Here is a 15,761-nt window from a genome sequence, read left to right as displayed (position 1 = left end):
GGGATGCTGTAGAAACAATAGCAAAAAATCAGAATATAGAACCCACATAATCAAGCCAGTTCCACCAAGCTGCTTTCAGGGGCTCTTGTGAGCTGTTCTGTCTATAAAGCTCATGCCATAGCCCAGATCTCTTTGCACAGCATGTGTTTTGCTGGTTGGTGTGCACCAGTTGTGTGTATGCTAAGCAGGAAGATCCCAAAAGCCGGCAGCCCTGCAAACCCCCTCCTCCCAGCCAGCCTCAGCGTATAAATACAGCCACTCAGACCTTGTTTGTGCTGGAAGACAAGGCTCCCTGCAGACAATTTATTGCAGCCTTCCCAGGGTGGCCCCCTGCTCTGTTCACCCGGGGGAAGGTGTAATAAATTGCCTGCGGGGAGGCTGTGCTCCTCAGAGGCTCTTTAGAGATATGAGAAACTTCTGTCCAGTCAGAAGATTTACTTGTGTGAAAACCGACCTTTGCTTGAGGAAGGGAACTAATGGGGCTCTGCTACTTAGCACACAGCTCTGAGCTAAGCCATCCATTACACACACATCTTAATAGCAGTCTGGCTCTTGAGTCCCATAACATCATTTCTGTTTTCTGCTTAACTAGGAATATATTTGTATAAGTGAGCTGTGTTGAGAGAAGGGGATAAGTTGTTTTTCCTTTCCATTCAGCTACCCAAGGGGGCAGAAAAAGCAACATTCTGAAAACTTGTTGGTTTGATCCACATTTTGAATGTGTTGATGCTGGCAGCATTGTCTTGTCTAATTTTGGAAAGCATTTAGACTGCATGATAGGTACCATGCAGAAATGATGGATTCTGTCAGTGTAGGATTTGTAGCTAATTTGGATCAAGCTGCAATAGCTGTGTCAGTGCCTACACACAGATTCTCTGACTGGGTCAAAGTCATGCAGACATTGTTTCTGTTTTCACTGCAATTTGTGTGTTCATACCTTACACCAGTGGGTGTGATGGGCTGTCATCAGTGCACAACAGGAAGGTCTGCTGTGAGGGGTCCTGTCACCATGGCATTGACCAAGGGCTGAGTCAGTAAATAAGTGACCCTCATGCCAGCTTTGACAGACAAATCATTCCTTCATGTGCTGCTGACAACACATGGGGCAGCTGGAGGAATTTCTATTCCTAAAATGGTCTGAAATCCTTAGATAAAAGATGCTCTCTAGATGCAGAGGGGTGGTGTTATCAGGACAGTGTACCCAGCAAGTTACCTCTAATACCCAAAATGAGAGAGGACTCTTGGCAATGACCAAAGAGCAGGAAAGGGCTGTGCTGATGCTCAGGAGACTGAGGGGCAATTCCCCCGGTGACTGATGGAAAAGAGGAGGAAGGCAGTGTGCTGCTGTGATCCAGACACTGCCCTCACCTCACATTTGGGACAGATAAGCACATCACTTCAAGCTAAGAGGAGCTGCAACAGCTTTTGTACGAAACCACATCTTTTTGTGCAGAGATGCACTTCTGCAAGCCAAGCTAAGCTCCAGGGGACATTGCAGTGGTGGAGCTTGGTTGCTGCTTTTATAGCTTGGGCAGGCTGGGTTCCCCATGTGGGTAGGGGGCAGAGGGCTTACTATACTCAGGTCAGTGCCTTTTCTTGAAGCTGTGAACAAGTATGAGGGAGGAATCTAGCTGCACTTCCACCTTGATTCCTTCCCTTCTCTATGTTCATACTGGAGCACTTGGTATTTTGCAAAGACTCCCAGAATATACAGCCTGGAAGAGATGAAGAGAGTTGGTCTCTATATATTCCAAAGCAGATCCCTAAGTATTTTGTACACGGAGAAGATGAGGCATAGGAATGAGCAAATACCCCCAAAGCACATGGTTTTCCAGGGATTCAATGGGCCAACATTTTAGAAGCACCAAGAAAAATTGATTGACAGTAGGTAAAGATGCAGAAAACTTCATAATATAGTGCAGCTGGTGAGAAAGAGAGGGGGGACAGGTTCAGGTTAAAAGATATCCACAGATTTTTTATTTTGTTCACTGTGATTCCCTATATTTCTGGAATCAAATTCACCTCCAGTGTTATGGTTTCTCCTGCAATGAGGTAAAAGTTGACACAGGTCTCTCTTGCTGCCTCCTGTCCCCTGCATACCAATCCCAGGTGCTGGATGTGGTGGGGCCTGAGCATGGCACAGGCACAGGAGACATGACATGGGATCCAAGCAAAATGAATGCCGAAGGAGAGGTAAACGGAGCTTTTTAGCTGATTCCAATTCGTGACTGATTACTTAACAGGCCAACTATTTAGCATGAGCATTGTCTGCTTCTAAGTGTCAGCACATAAAAGTGTGTACCCACGACTATTAGCAACCAGGGCTGGAACATAAAAGGAGCTGTGCAGCCTGTGCTGGTCAGAATACTCATTTAGCATGAGACACTGGACATAATGACATCTGCATTTAAGTCCATTATACTGACACATAAGATTTTTCTTTTCCTGGTTAGCAAATGGCCTCATATTTTTCAAATTATCCTCTGAGGTTCTGAATGATGTGGTAAGGGATAATGAGCCAGACCCCAGGATGGATGAGGCAGAAAAGGGGTATTCTCCTTTACCTATTCCTTTGTAATAATGAAATGAGGGGTAGTGCACTGAGAGGGTTACTGAGCTCTGCTGACAGCTGTGTCCTAACCATATCAGAGTCAACCAGCTGGAGAAGATGTGAATAGAAGTCTTTGGGATTAGCTAGCTCCCACCAGACTCAAACTTCACAAGAATGAGGATGGTATCTCTGCCTCAGGAAAGATAGACACCTGGAGTAGACAAGACATCCATTTGCTGTGGTCATGTTTTGAAATACCATTGTGTTGAAGATCACAGTGAAATATTTTTACCATTTGGCAGGTTCTGCTTGGAAGTAAACACATGGGCTTGTGCTCTCAAATGCTATGACAGTCTATCTGCCCAGTCAGCAACTCGACTGCAGAGAGCCTGGTCCTTGCTAGGTGATAGATGGCCAAGTTCAGGCTGACAAGATATGTCCAGGGCTAAGTGTTAGAGGCAATGCTAAATATTTTGTATTTGACAGTTTCTTCTGGTATATGGAGATCGGGAGTGCTGCTCATTTTTTCTCTCACTGTGCACACAAGCATCCCACCAGCTCCGGTGCTTAGCAGTCCTGAATTCTTCTATTCCCACTGCAAGGACAGAGCACTAGTGTTCAAACACCTTCCCAACACTGCTGAATTTGCCCACCTGCACACACACACACACACCTGGGTTCACAGATGAGACTGGCAGCAGTAGTAAGGGATTCTCCATCTCATGAAGAACCACTTATCAAACTGCTGAGCCCAGGACCCAGTCAGGCATTTCTCTGAGCCATGAGTCAGAGGTGGGTGGGCCTGTGTTTAGTAATGCAAGGGAGAAATAGTAGTAGTACCATTTTCCCCCCACCCAAGGATCAGGAGTTTCCACAAGCACCACTGTGAGTCTGTGCTTGGCTGGTTACGATGGGAATTGCCATCAGCTTGAGGGGGCTTAAGCTGTCTCAGAGAAAGTTGTGAGTTAACCAATGCTGAACAGAGAGCAATATGATCAGTATGAGACATGTCCTCGCAGCTAAAAAGCCTTAAACATTTCAGATGCAACAGCTTCTGAAGTCTTCCAAGACACCTTCTGCAGTGTTCATTATTATTTCCCTGCTGCTGAGAGGGAGCAGCCAAGATAGGCACTTTGTGTTCATTATCCAGCATAATATTCACTGGTCTATTTAATTAATGCTTAGAAAATGTACTTGATGAATTACAAGTTACTGGGGGTGGGGAGGGAGGAGGAATGCAGAAATAGATTAACATTGGCTGATCTTTTAAATTTTCTCCAATATTATTCCTTTGGTTTTACACTCACCAAGTCTCATGGGGTGTTCCCCCTTCCTGCAGGCAGCTAATTTCTCACAGGCACAGTTGCTGGCTATCAAGGAACCTCTTGTAGGAGCTGCTGGAGGCAAAACTATTTGCTGAGTGTGTATTGCAAGAGATGCAGGTAATGGAGCAGAGGTCTTGGACATACTGTAGTGCTTGTTTCCCTGTCCAACCTATCCATTATATCCCAGGCACATCAGCTTCACATCACATGAAGGAATGCTGCTCTCTGGGGAGTCCTCAAGAGAAATCTGAGAGCTGCCTCTCAAAACTGATGATCTTGAAACATACCTTCAAAGGCTCCTAAGCTTAACAGGCAAAACAGACAGAGGGGGGCAGAGAAGGGAGGGGTGTTTTCTAAGCCCAGCTCAACAACCCAAGCAGCTAAATGATTTTCTGAAGGTCACAAAGGAAACCTGTGTCCGAGTTGGGAATTCAACCCAGATTTTTGTTTGCTTGCTCCATTGCCTTAGCAGCTGGATGTTCCTGCCTGCCTCCTTAGTCATTGACATTGGTCATTGTAAAGCGTGGGTTCCCTCACTGTGCTTGTAAAAGATGAAAACAGGAGGAGATGTGACAGAAACTAGTCATAAGTGCAAAAAAAAGCGTCTTTCCCTGCCCTTTTTGTGGTTACTGCACCAACTGTGAATTCAGGGTAATCTACTCCAGTTCAGGTTTTCTGAGCTTGCCACATAGAAAATCCCACAGGAGTTCCCCCTGCAGATCTGTTTTCTTTTAAGTAGCACCAGTTTCCTGGTCCACATGTTCCACATTTGTCTGGGTGCATGTGTGAGAGCCAGTAGCTTCCCAGCTCACTCTCCACTCTGGAGATCACTTGAAAATTGGGTTTTCTTTGTGAGATGAAGTATCATGTCCAGGCTCTGTGCTCCCAGAGACTTAATTTTGTACAGAAAACGATCTATGTCTATGTGGAAAGCCTTGGGAAAGCTCCCTGCAGCCTTGAGAAATGCAATATTGCCCTCTAGTGATGGTGAGAATGGTCACCATGGTTTGAGCTGCTGAAACAAAAAGGTTTTTGGCTAACCTTCACTGGGATTCAAAATGGAAAAAAATGTTCTCGTTTTCTTCTGACCTTGGAATAAGAAAACCTACCACCATAACTCGGAGAGCACTGGTAGCAGTGATAAGAAGAGAAGGTTGTTCAAGAACCACAGAATGTAAAATTAGCATTATTCTCCATTTAATTTAGCAGATGGGAAGCCAGCTGCACTCAGAGAGCAGACCTAGCAAGAAGGATCCTTTTTTAATGCATCAATTTTTGCATTTCTAAAGCCAAGTATTTTCTTCATTTGCAAAGAGGCCAGTTTAAGGACAGGAGGTGAAACAGTGAACACCAGAAAAAAATAAGAAAAAGTTTAATCCTTGTGCTTCATCATCACTACATTCAAATGTTTTTGGTGTTTTGTGGGTATGATTGGTTGTTGGTGTTTTCTTGGGGTTTATTTTATTTTATCCAGGTTTTATTTTTATTTCTCTTCTGAAGGGGGGAGAAGGAAGGGTTATACAGACAGGAGCCCTTCAGCAGATGAACGAAATGTTTCTCTCACTCTAATAAGCAAGGAGTTGGTTCTGCCTATCAGGAAATAAAGTGTTTTGAGGAGCCTTCAGAAGACACTTAGGAGCACTACAAAGCTTTGACCTTTGCCCCTAAGAAGGCTGCATTTAAGGCCCTGGACTCTGCAAATAGCTGGATGTGGACAATCCCTTCAGCACTTGTGTGAAGCCTCAGGAGTGTCCGCAGGTCTGTCTGCTCCCAGACAGCGGGGTCAGAGAGCGAGGTTTCTCTGTAACTAGACCCTGTATGTCAACCCAGATTTCTAAGGTATTTGGGTTTTTAAAAGTCCCTGGTTTAGACACCATTTCCCTGGCACCTTCTCTATTCTAATTGCTTCTGACAAGGCACGATAGCACTGGAATTTATGTAAGGAACGTTGCTGTCACTGCACTGCAATTTGAAGATCACTATCAAACAGCATCATGATCTACTTAGTTTTCCTTACCTAAAACACTAAGTAAATGAAAAATCACCTTAACATTCACTGAACATAGCCAGGCTTTCTCTGTTACTACAGGAACACACAACATACCTCTATGGAATGATCAGTCATTAACATTGAAAGTATCCAGAGCATTTTTTCCCCCCCAAAAAAAGATCTCAAGGCAGAATAAAGGGCAGAAGTCAGTTTTCACAAAGCTCTCACAAGGTTCATTGCCAAAACATCAGACCTTCAGAGCAGGCAGGACATGGAGTACTGAATAAATTCACACATGGGCTTTCAACATAATTGCAAATATTTGGGGCAATCAGCCAATGCAAACAAGTAGATTTTTCTGACACTGAGGGTTTGAGCTTTCTCCTGAGTTCTGAGAAATCACTCCAATTCAAAAAAATTTAGATTATGATCATTCCCTGTCATACTTAACATTGTTATTCACAGTACTGGTAAACTGTGCAAGGTTAGTAACTACTGTCTTACTGTAAGACCATAGATCTAATATGTAAAAAACCCTTTATAAAATTTGCTTTATGCAGAGCTGAAGGGCACAGGGAAGGAACCCAGAAGTGCATTTCTGTAGATGGATATTTTACAAGATGCAGGTTAACAGCACAGAATTGTTGCGATGGGTAAAGGAGTGATGAAGAATTGCTGATGATGAAAATGTGATGGCAAATGAAGGTGGAGCTTACAAGAAAACAGAATAAAGGTTTATCTTAAGTTTGAAAACAAAACAAAGGATTATTTAGAACCTAAGTCATCCACTTGATGATCCAGTTGCTTTGGTATGGCTGGGGTGGTGGTGACTGATCACATCCTGGAGTGTGCACGAGCCTCCTTCACCACCTCAGTCTGGTATAAGAGAAGAAAGTTCATTTTTAATGCATTCATCATGACTCCATTGACCACATTTTTCATTTAGTAAGTGCATTTCCACGTTTTGCCCTAGTTCCCTCGTGTCTCACCCCTCTTGGTTTCCCTTTCAGGTTCTACATTGAAAGCATCTCCTATCTGAAGGACAATGCCACCATCGAGCTGTTCTTCTTGAACGCCAAGTCCTGCATCTACAAGGTGAGCACTTGGGGAGCTCTGGGTGGTACCAGAGTGGGCTAAGACACCTGGATCTGCATTCCCTGCCCCAAAATTTACACGGGTCACACCTGGACATCCAGATACAACCCTCTCCTCCTCTTCCTCCTCCTCCTCCTTGCACATTCCCTCACTCTGTCTCCAGCTGCCACCGCACTTGGCAGCAGCTTTCCTGTCAGAGAGTGGATGTGAAGTAAAACAGTCCTGGAAGTAACTCTTGTGGCTGGCAGGAGGGAATCTGCACTGCTAAAATTACAAACTGGCTTGTATTTAGAAGGAAATGTCTGGGTTTGTGTCAAAAACGCGCTCTGGGCCGAGTGGCTGCCGTGAGGGTTTCCGGCCCGCAGAGGGCAGCAGTGCGGCGCGGGCGCCATCTTCGGGGAGGGGGCAGCGGGGTGTGTGAGGGGAGGGAGGGACAGGGAACCATGGAGTGGCCCCGCTTGGAAGGGAACCGCAAGGATCGTCTTGGCTCTGCACGCGTAATGCCCAAGAATCCCACCATGTTCCTGAGAGTGTTGTCCAAAGGCATCTTGAACTCTCTCAGGCTCAGTGCTTTGGCCACTTTTCTGGGGAGCCTGTTCCATTGCCCAGTCACCCTCGGGGTGAGGAAGCTTTTCCTGATATCCAACCATGTGTCAGATTCGTGTTGTTCCCTCAGCATGTCACTGTTCTCCAGATAAGTGTTCAGTGCCTGTCCCTCCACTTCCCCTCCTGCGGACATTCCAGATCATCATGAGGACGTTCCAGATCGTCATCCCCTCAGCCTCTTCTCCAGGCTGAGCAAGCCAAGTGACCTCAGATTTGTGGGACAGGAGGAGTTTTTGGGATTATATGTGGGGTAAAGGTGTCTGTGGATATGTACCGAAGATCACCTTGTAGAGGAACAAGCCGTGCACTGAGAAATGTTTGAGTAATTGCCCTCCCTGGTCCACTCCTGGAAGATCAGGCTGCTGTCCCTGGCACTGCCCCTCAGAGCAGCCCCTTGCCAGATACTCTGTGCCAGAGATAAGGCATCCTGGCACATCCTCAGCCTGGAGGGGTGCCCACAGCAGAGCCATGAAGCTGATCCCTCTCATGCCACAAGCCAGCTGTACATGGCAAGGTCTGGAAAACCAACCAGCTCCAGACCACGCTGCAGTGGAGATTGGCAGTGTGCAGACTCAGCCAGGTGGGCTGGATGCCTGGGACTGGGAGAGGTTTGTCAGCAGCTGGGATTCCCTAGGAGGATCCCTCCTACCTCCCTCTGTGCTGGCAGAGGCCATTCCTGTGACTCACCTCCATCTGCCAGAGAGGAAGTGGTAGGAAAATACAGATGTAGTTAGGGAGAGATTGTTCCACCATCCCACAACCCTCAGCACATTTGTCACCTGCTAAGCCAAGTAGATTACACCAAATCTGGAGCCTCACTTGACATTTATATGTCCTAAAATGCAGGGCAGAAGCCAGAAAATTCTTTTTTTTTTCAGTGCCTAGAAACTAGGCAGGGCTGCTGAGCTGAGCTGTGCAATGCTTTGCTCTCCGGCAAGGCTGCAATTAGATGTGCTTAGTCAGCCCTCTCCAGCAACAAGCTCAGTGAGCATCACGCTTTGGTTCCTGGGGAAAGTTCCTTTTTGAAGTACTGCCAGGAAAAGCTTACACTGTTGTTCTTTTTTTGGAGAAAGCTTAATAAGAAGAAGAGGGGAACAAAATAAAACAAAGTGCCTACAGATCTAAGTTGGTCTATTTTAGTCTGACCTCTCCTGAAACCATTACTTTGCACATTCAAACTGAGCGTCTCTATCCAAAAATAACCCTGCTGAAGTCCCAATCTCCCTTGCAGATCCTTCCCTATTCGACTTCCAGCCACAGTAAGCCATGCTGTACTATTGAAAAAGGCACTGAATTTGAAAGTTGGGTGCAAAGTGTCTGCTAAGGCTCAGGGCAAGTACCCAGCCTGGCAGATTCCTCCTAATGTAATGTTGTGGGGAGCTTGGTGTCTAAGCACAGCCAGTGCTTGTCATTCCTGCAGCTAGCACATGATGTCGCATGCTGCCAAACCTTGAGAGCTTCCTTGTTGCACCAAAAGTTTCTTTATTGGACTTTCCATGGATACCTCCAGCCCTGGGTTCCCTGCAGCCCAGAAAGATCAATGTGTATGAAACATGGAAAGGTCTGAGGTGCTAGCACAGTGTTAGGAACTAACAAAACATAATGCTCACTGAGCTTGTTTCTGGAGAGGGCTAACTAAGCACATCCTCAAACATCTCCTTGCTCAGGGTGGGGAAAAAATAAAACTGAGGTCTATTTTGGGGCTGATGGTCACTGGGTTGCCACCTGGCCATGTGTTGGGTGCTGTGCTCCTCTGCCTGTACCCACTGCCCCCACTGACCAACCCTGTTGAGTACTGAGACTTGTGAAGCCACACACCCAAACCCTTGCACAGGACCAGCAAGCACTTTTGTTAGAAAGGCCAAGCCACATTTATACTACCAAAGCAGACAGGGCTTGGCATCAGCACTTCTGCCAGAGAGGCCAAGCCACATTTATACTACCAAAGCAGACAGGGCTTGGCATCAGGCAGTCCCTTGATCAGACAGGCTGTTTAATGACTCGCACGTTCTGGCGTGGGTTTTGGCCTGTGCCAACTAGCTCTGCCTCAGGCAGAGATCAAAGCACTGATCAAAGATGCGCACCTGTTCCAAATAGGCAACACAGCGGTGGAAACCCCATCTGGGACTGGGGGAGAGAGGGTGAGTGTTTAGTCATGAGCTCTGCTGCACCCCAGGTACCCTTGGGGCCAGAGAATGGCCTCTGGCCCACTTCACCTGCCAGTATAGACTTGCCATAGCATCCACACATGGTTGCACGGGCTGGTTTGTCTGTGCCATGCCTGATGCTCCCAGACAGGAGGAAGACCAGGTGCTGTGGTTCTGCTCTGCATTGCCCCTTGCTACGGGATGTGCCTGGTAGCCCCAGCCCAGCCCTGCCTGCAGCTGAATCAGCCTCTTGCACAGCCGCTTCCCTTGGCACAGGCTCGTCATTGCTGCAGGTGCCTGCGTGACTCAGGCAGCTCAGCTGAGAGGGGAAAGGCGTGTTTATCGCCCTTAGCAGAGCTGCTCTTCACTCCCCAAGGAGTTGTTATGAAAGAGGTGAACTTATTTTAAAAAGCTGGCACTAGTGAAAGCCGAGGACACCTGGATCTTATCCTGTGTTTTGCTCCCTTTGTTTTTGATTTTGCCAGAGACAAGCCAATGCAGCAATTGTGGCTTGTAAATGAGGTGTGGCCATGAGTTGGCTGGAGCATGGATCACAGCAGTGATCTATATTTAGATCACTCATTTCTTGCCAGATGAAGTAAAATATTAAAAACAGGAGCTTAAATAAATACAACAGAAAAACCACTACAGGAATGAGCTGAACAGTGACCCAGTTTACTGGGCCATGTCCATAGGAGACAATGTAGGAGTTCTAGTTGCAGAATAGAGACCTAAACATTATCTCAGTTAAAGCCCACTAGCTTCCCAAAGGCAGGGACCAGAGAGTCAGAAATAGCATGCTTGGCCTCCAGCGTAATTCTTGTGCCTCTCATCTCAAGCATTTTTGATGCTTGGACTGCATTCTGCACATTCAGCCAGAGCAGTGCCTGGCTCCACAGAGGAATCCTGAGAGGATATGCTGGGACCATCTGTGTCCTTCATGTGACCATGGTGCCCAAGTAAAACCCTCCAAGATTGCTTTCATCAGTAGCAGGATCCTATAAAATGAAGCAAGGAAGATCTATCAAAAGACTTGCTGTCACTGCTCATTCTCAAACCATCCCCAGCCTCAGTGCTCTTGGGGGGTGAAAAGGACAAAACCAGAGTTCAAATCCTGCAAGAGCAAATATGATTAATTTTCCTGTGAGTTTACCTTTTGCAAGGGCCAGAGAACTCCAGTTGGGGCTTTGATACCACCTCAGTGTGTGAAAGACAAATTCTCATTCCTTGCTTCTGTGAGCCAAGGACAAAGCTGTGTTCCCTTGAACCATGCTCACATCTGAGGGCAAAGAAAATCTGTATCCTAGACTGCTTTTCACTAAATCAAACAAGAAAATAGAATGTACCCTGATCCTACCCCTTCCACCTGCCTTCTCCTCACTCCTCCCCCAGGAATCCCTGGGTTATGCTTCATTAACCAGCGCATTACACTGAATATTTGGCTTTTTCCATATCTGAGTGGGCAGGTTCTCCCTCCCTTTTGTCTCCAGGAGCACAGGGAATACTTTGAAGCCTAGCCAAGGGAGAAAACTGGCGCTGCATGCTTCACCATGCAGTAGTCAGGAGGAGATGTATGTCCTTCTTACAGCAGCTCAACTCTCTTTTTCTTTTTTGTTTTCTTCACCTTTCAAGGAACTCATTGAGGTTGACAGCGAAGTGGTGTTTGAACTGGCTGCATACATCTTGCAGGTAAGCACCTGCCTTCTCTTGCTTGGTGCTTTATCATGCTGCATTAAATGTTTTGATTTACTAAATCTACAGTGGCTATGTGGAAGTCTAGGGGTTCCTACCAGCTGCAGGAAAAAGATGTCTTTGCACAGTTTTCATTGTTTCTGTCAAAATGGGTACAGAAGGCTCTCAAACTAGACCTCCCCACTCCCAGCACAGATATCCAAGACTCTGGGGTATGATGTACGTACTTATCTAAGTGATGAATGCAAATGCAAATTCCTAGGTGAAATCCATATGCAATGTTGGTTTTTTTTACTTGCATTTGTTTTCCCAATGGGGCTTGGTCCTCTGATGAGCTGTGTAAGCTTCTACATGTGCAACTGTCTGTATTCTCCAACATGGGCAGAATGGTTTAAAGACCTTTCTAAATATTGTCTTTCCAAGTTCCGCTCTTCAAAAAGAGGGGAAAGGGTCAGAGAGCAGATGACCAAGGAGTGTTTGGTAAATGCCTGGTTCCCAGAAGGGAGCATTTTGAGGGTAGTGAGGGTGGGTTTTGTGAAAGTTCTCTTTTTAGAAGCATGACTGTGGGAGCAGATCAGACATAACTGTCAGATGATCCTTGTTTCCCCTCTCTTACGGTCTGTAGTTTTAATTTTTTTCCTATCAGCCATGAAGCTATGAGGAGCCATGTGAGCAGACAAACCAGCTCATCAGACTGCACTACTAAATAACAGTGCACTGCACTTCTAGAGCACTTGCCATGTTAAAGAAGCAATTAATGTGTAGGGATTTGAACCTTCATTAAAATCATTTTATGTAACAAGAATGGAGTGAGAGAGTCAGGATGGAGGACTCAATTAGCAGCACATTATAGAAATCACATATTGGCTGTTGGGGGAATACACATCAAACAATGGGCTCATTGTGAGGAGCAGCAGTGGGGTTATGAATCTATTGTCTGCTCATCCTAGTGAATAACTTAGTGCTTAGTAATTGTACAGCCAGACCCAGAGCTGTAACTAGTCCTTGTTGCTGGGATTGTTTCTTGCCACAAACACAGGATGTTACGCTTATTCCTGTAGTAGTTTGATGTGTAACTTAATAAAAACAGTCAAAACAAGCCACACCTTTGCTGCCTGTAACCAGAAACTACTACAACCCATGTTTGTGACAGGATCCAAGCAAAACAAAAGGAATCATACTGCATTTTGTTCTATTTCTTGCTGCAGCATTTAGGTCAAAGCACTGAATTATGAAACATATACCCTACAAAATTGTTTTTTAAATGCTCACACCCATGCAGGCAAGAGAATATCCTTTGGGCTTTGTTCTGTGTTGAACTGTAATCATGACATGCTCAAAGACTCCTTCCTATGAACCGAAGAAGTGCTTGTCTGCCCTTCAGTTCACTCAGAGGGAAATGAAAAGATAGCAAAGGTCTGTCAGAACTCAAGTGATTTAGTCTGCAGCCCTATTTCAAATTGTTTTATAACCAGAACAAATTAAAGTACCACCAGAGCTCTGAACTTTACCCCAGCCTCAGGACTGAAACACCACTGGACGTGGGCTGGCAGGTTTTGCGGGTAGGTGAATGGATGTAAAGACAAAAGGCCTGAACACAAAGCCCAGTCCTTTTGGCAGTGGAAACTCCCTCACTGCCCAAATTACATTCTTGCACTGTGCTTTCTGTGTAGCTGGTGGCAAATGAGGTGCTTTAGCATGAATCATATGAAAGGCATATTGTCTGTGGTAAATGGAAAATGCAAAATGTGTGCTAAATCTATTGCAGAGGGCACTCACCAGATTCTGAGGATTCTCCAGGTGTGCAGTAAGACTAATCTAACTACTGTAGTGGAACATTATCCAACCTTTAAACATCAGGCTGTGATGGTAATAAATAAAAGTGTCTAGATGTACAAGTAAGGGAGCTAAATACTTCCCCAAACACCCAGCAAGGAGTTGGAGAAACCTGTGTCTTGCATCCCCTTGAAAGCTGACCGTGATCAGCTTTTTTAAAGTCTACGTACTAGAAAAGGGCGAGAATACTTGTAAAAAAGTCAAGGGAGTTGCAGTCTTAGAGGCTGCAAATCCACTGAGACTTCAGAGATTTTCTAGAAATGTAGCACCCAGAATTTGTTATTTACTGGAATTTCCTGTAGCATTTTAAGTATCCACAGCAGAATGAGGACTCATCTGGCCCTGTGTTAGATCTTTTGTTTGTTAATCTGCCCAACTAACTGTATCATGGCACTTGACATTAGATACTGGTTCCAAAACCTGCATGAGGAATCAATTACAACAGGAAATTGCTGCTAAATGAATTTTGCAAATGGAAAATCTTGAACAGGCTTTTCTTCTCTTTTTTTTTTTTCCTGTTTTTAATTATATATTTTTGATTTCTCTTCCTTGTTTTACAGGAGGCAAAGGGAGATTTTTCAAGGTAGGTGAAGTTAAAAAGTTTTTGCTATTGTGCGATGTGAGAATAAATCTGGTAAAATTCCTGTGTGAGACATGCAACTCAGTTGTAGCAGTGTAGCAACAGGATTGCCTCTGTTAGCAATGCAACTGTGTGTGCTTGGCTAGCATAGACATCATGTTTCCTGACATAATTTCTTCACCAAACACAACCTTTGGCCAGAGCATGCCTTGCAAACAGCATTGTTTGTGATTTTGTTGTTGACAAATCTCATTATGTGGTCATGAAGTTCAGGAAATAGACTAGTCTTCGGAAGGAAATTGCTACGGAAATGACTCTAAAATCACTGTTATATCACAGATCCTGCCAGAGGCAACATTAAAATTCCATCACTAATTGATATTTCAGTTTGAATTTGGACAGTTCTCAAAATCACTGATTCAATAATTGGTTTTGTTGAACTTCTGCTATCCCTTGAGCCAAATCTTCAGACTTACTGTAAGAAATTCAGTGAGGTCATTGTACTTGGTGTTTCAGAAGACTGTTAATGAAATGCCCAAGAGTTTTCCTGTAAGTCAACCATGTCTGTGATTTACGCGTTAGCAGCAGCTGGAGGTCAGATGGTTGGTTTGCGTCTCGTGAGAAGGGTGGAAGTTCTTAGTGTGGTGGAAGCTCAGGAGAAATGATGATGCTAAAATTTTCATATAGTCTGGAGGACCAAAATATCCATTAAAGTTAGTTTCAGAGAAGAAAAGAAACGGGCAGTGGGGTTGAATTTTCAGGTGAGCCTAAAAATTGTCTTAATTTTGTCAGCATTGCAATACACTGAAACATGACTGTGATGATAGGAGGCCATGAAGAACAGGCAGGTTCCACTTTCTGGTGGATTGAAACTTCCATCCAGCTAAAATGGTGACAAATCAGTGAAAAGGAACTGCATTGTAGATATCTCCTGCTCGTCATAGAATCTGAGGTGACATAAGGTAGCCCTTGCTAAAAGGAAGTTTAAGCTCTGCCTTATGGTCATTTCTCAAAACTTTAATGAACTTATGAAATCCTGACATGCACCTGATCAGAGAATCACAAACCCAGTCTTGCTTCTTTTTTCAGTTCTGCCCAAGTTGGAATAACTTGGCCATCAGCACTGTTTATTTAGGGGGTACTGGAGTGCATGTGGCTCTGACTTTTCAGTCTGGTTTTCAAGGCACTGCCAAGCACTCAGTCCCGAAGAGCTGTGCCAAGCAAAGTTTTCCTATTTCAACCTGTGATAAACCACTGGTTTTGCTACGAAGAACAGTATTTGTTTCCCAGAATGTCTTGGTTATGGTGAAAACACTCAGAAAGTGTGCATTCAGACTATGAAATGCAGAACAGAAAGGAATCAGATAGCTCAGAGTAATAGGACTGAAAGCATTTTGTCTTCAAGTACCCGTTTCCAGACCAGAAATGGAAACAGCTGGTGGAAAGTATCCACCTGCTAAAAGTTGTGTGATGTCCCTTGTAAAAGGAATGGTTGAGTTTATCAGTGTGTTTCTCTAGGCCACAGAGAAATGAGGAATCTTCTCTAAGGGCACAGAAGATACCTCAAGCCATGGTGTTAATGCTCCCACCACATCAGTCTGGCTGTCATCACCAGGCCCATTAAAACAGCTCTGAGTTCTTTCCCCTGTGGATCACAGTGGTTTGAAGTGGAAGGGAGATTCCTTGCATCCAGGTCAGGCAGAGAAGGGGTGTCATAATAACAATTTGAGGGCACTGCCAGGGATCTTAGTTTATAAATGGACTTTGGGGACAAATCTGTGAGTTTGAAGCCTGTTCTTGGAGGAAGGTAGAAAAGTGCTACCCTGATCCTCTGTGGTTTAGAAGACTTGGCATCTCCCAGGGATGTCCGTCCCCAGCAGCTCCCATCTAATGTGCACTGACACAGGTTTATGTGCTGGGTGAGATCCAGATACTACTG

The 15,761-nt window shown here is 45.1% G+C and overlaps 1 protein-coding gene across 2 annotated transcripts in view; it reads left to right on the top strand.

Annotated features, from left to right (window-relative positions):
* Positions 1-15,761, top strand: part of FRMD4A (FERM domain containing 4A) — a 209,949-nt gene that overhangs the window by 125,737 nt on the left and 68,451 nt on the right. For both annotated transcript variants that reach the window (XM_041483774.1, XM_041483776.1), the window contains exons 5-7: positions 6,877-6,961; positions 11,347-11,403; positions 13,803-13,825. In XM_041483774.1, coding sequence (XP_041339708.1) covers positions 6,877-6,961; positions 11,347-11,403; positions 13,803-13,825 — 165 coding nt within the window. The remainder of the gene's footprint in view (positions 1-6,876; positions 6,962-11,346; positions 11,404-13,802; positions 13,826-15,761) is intronic.

Source organism: Pyrgilauda ruficollis, unplaced genomic scaffold (genome assembly GCF_017590135.1).
Source record: "Pyrgilauda ruficollis isolate IOZ18807 unplaced genomic scaffold, ASM1759013v1 scaffold61, whole genome shotgun sequence".
NCBI lineage: Eukaryota > Metazoa > Chordata > Aves > Passeriformes > Passeridae > Pyrgilauda > Pyrgilauda ruficollis.
Note: the sequence above shows the minus strand (reverse complement) of the source record. Positions and strands in the feature narration are given on the sequence as shown.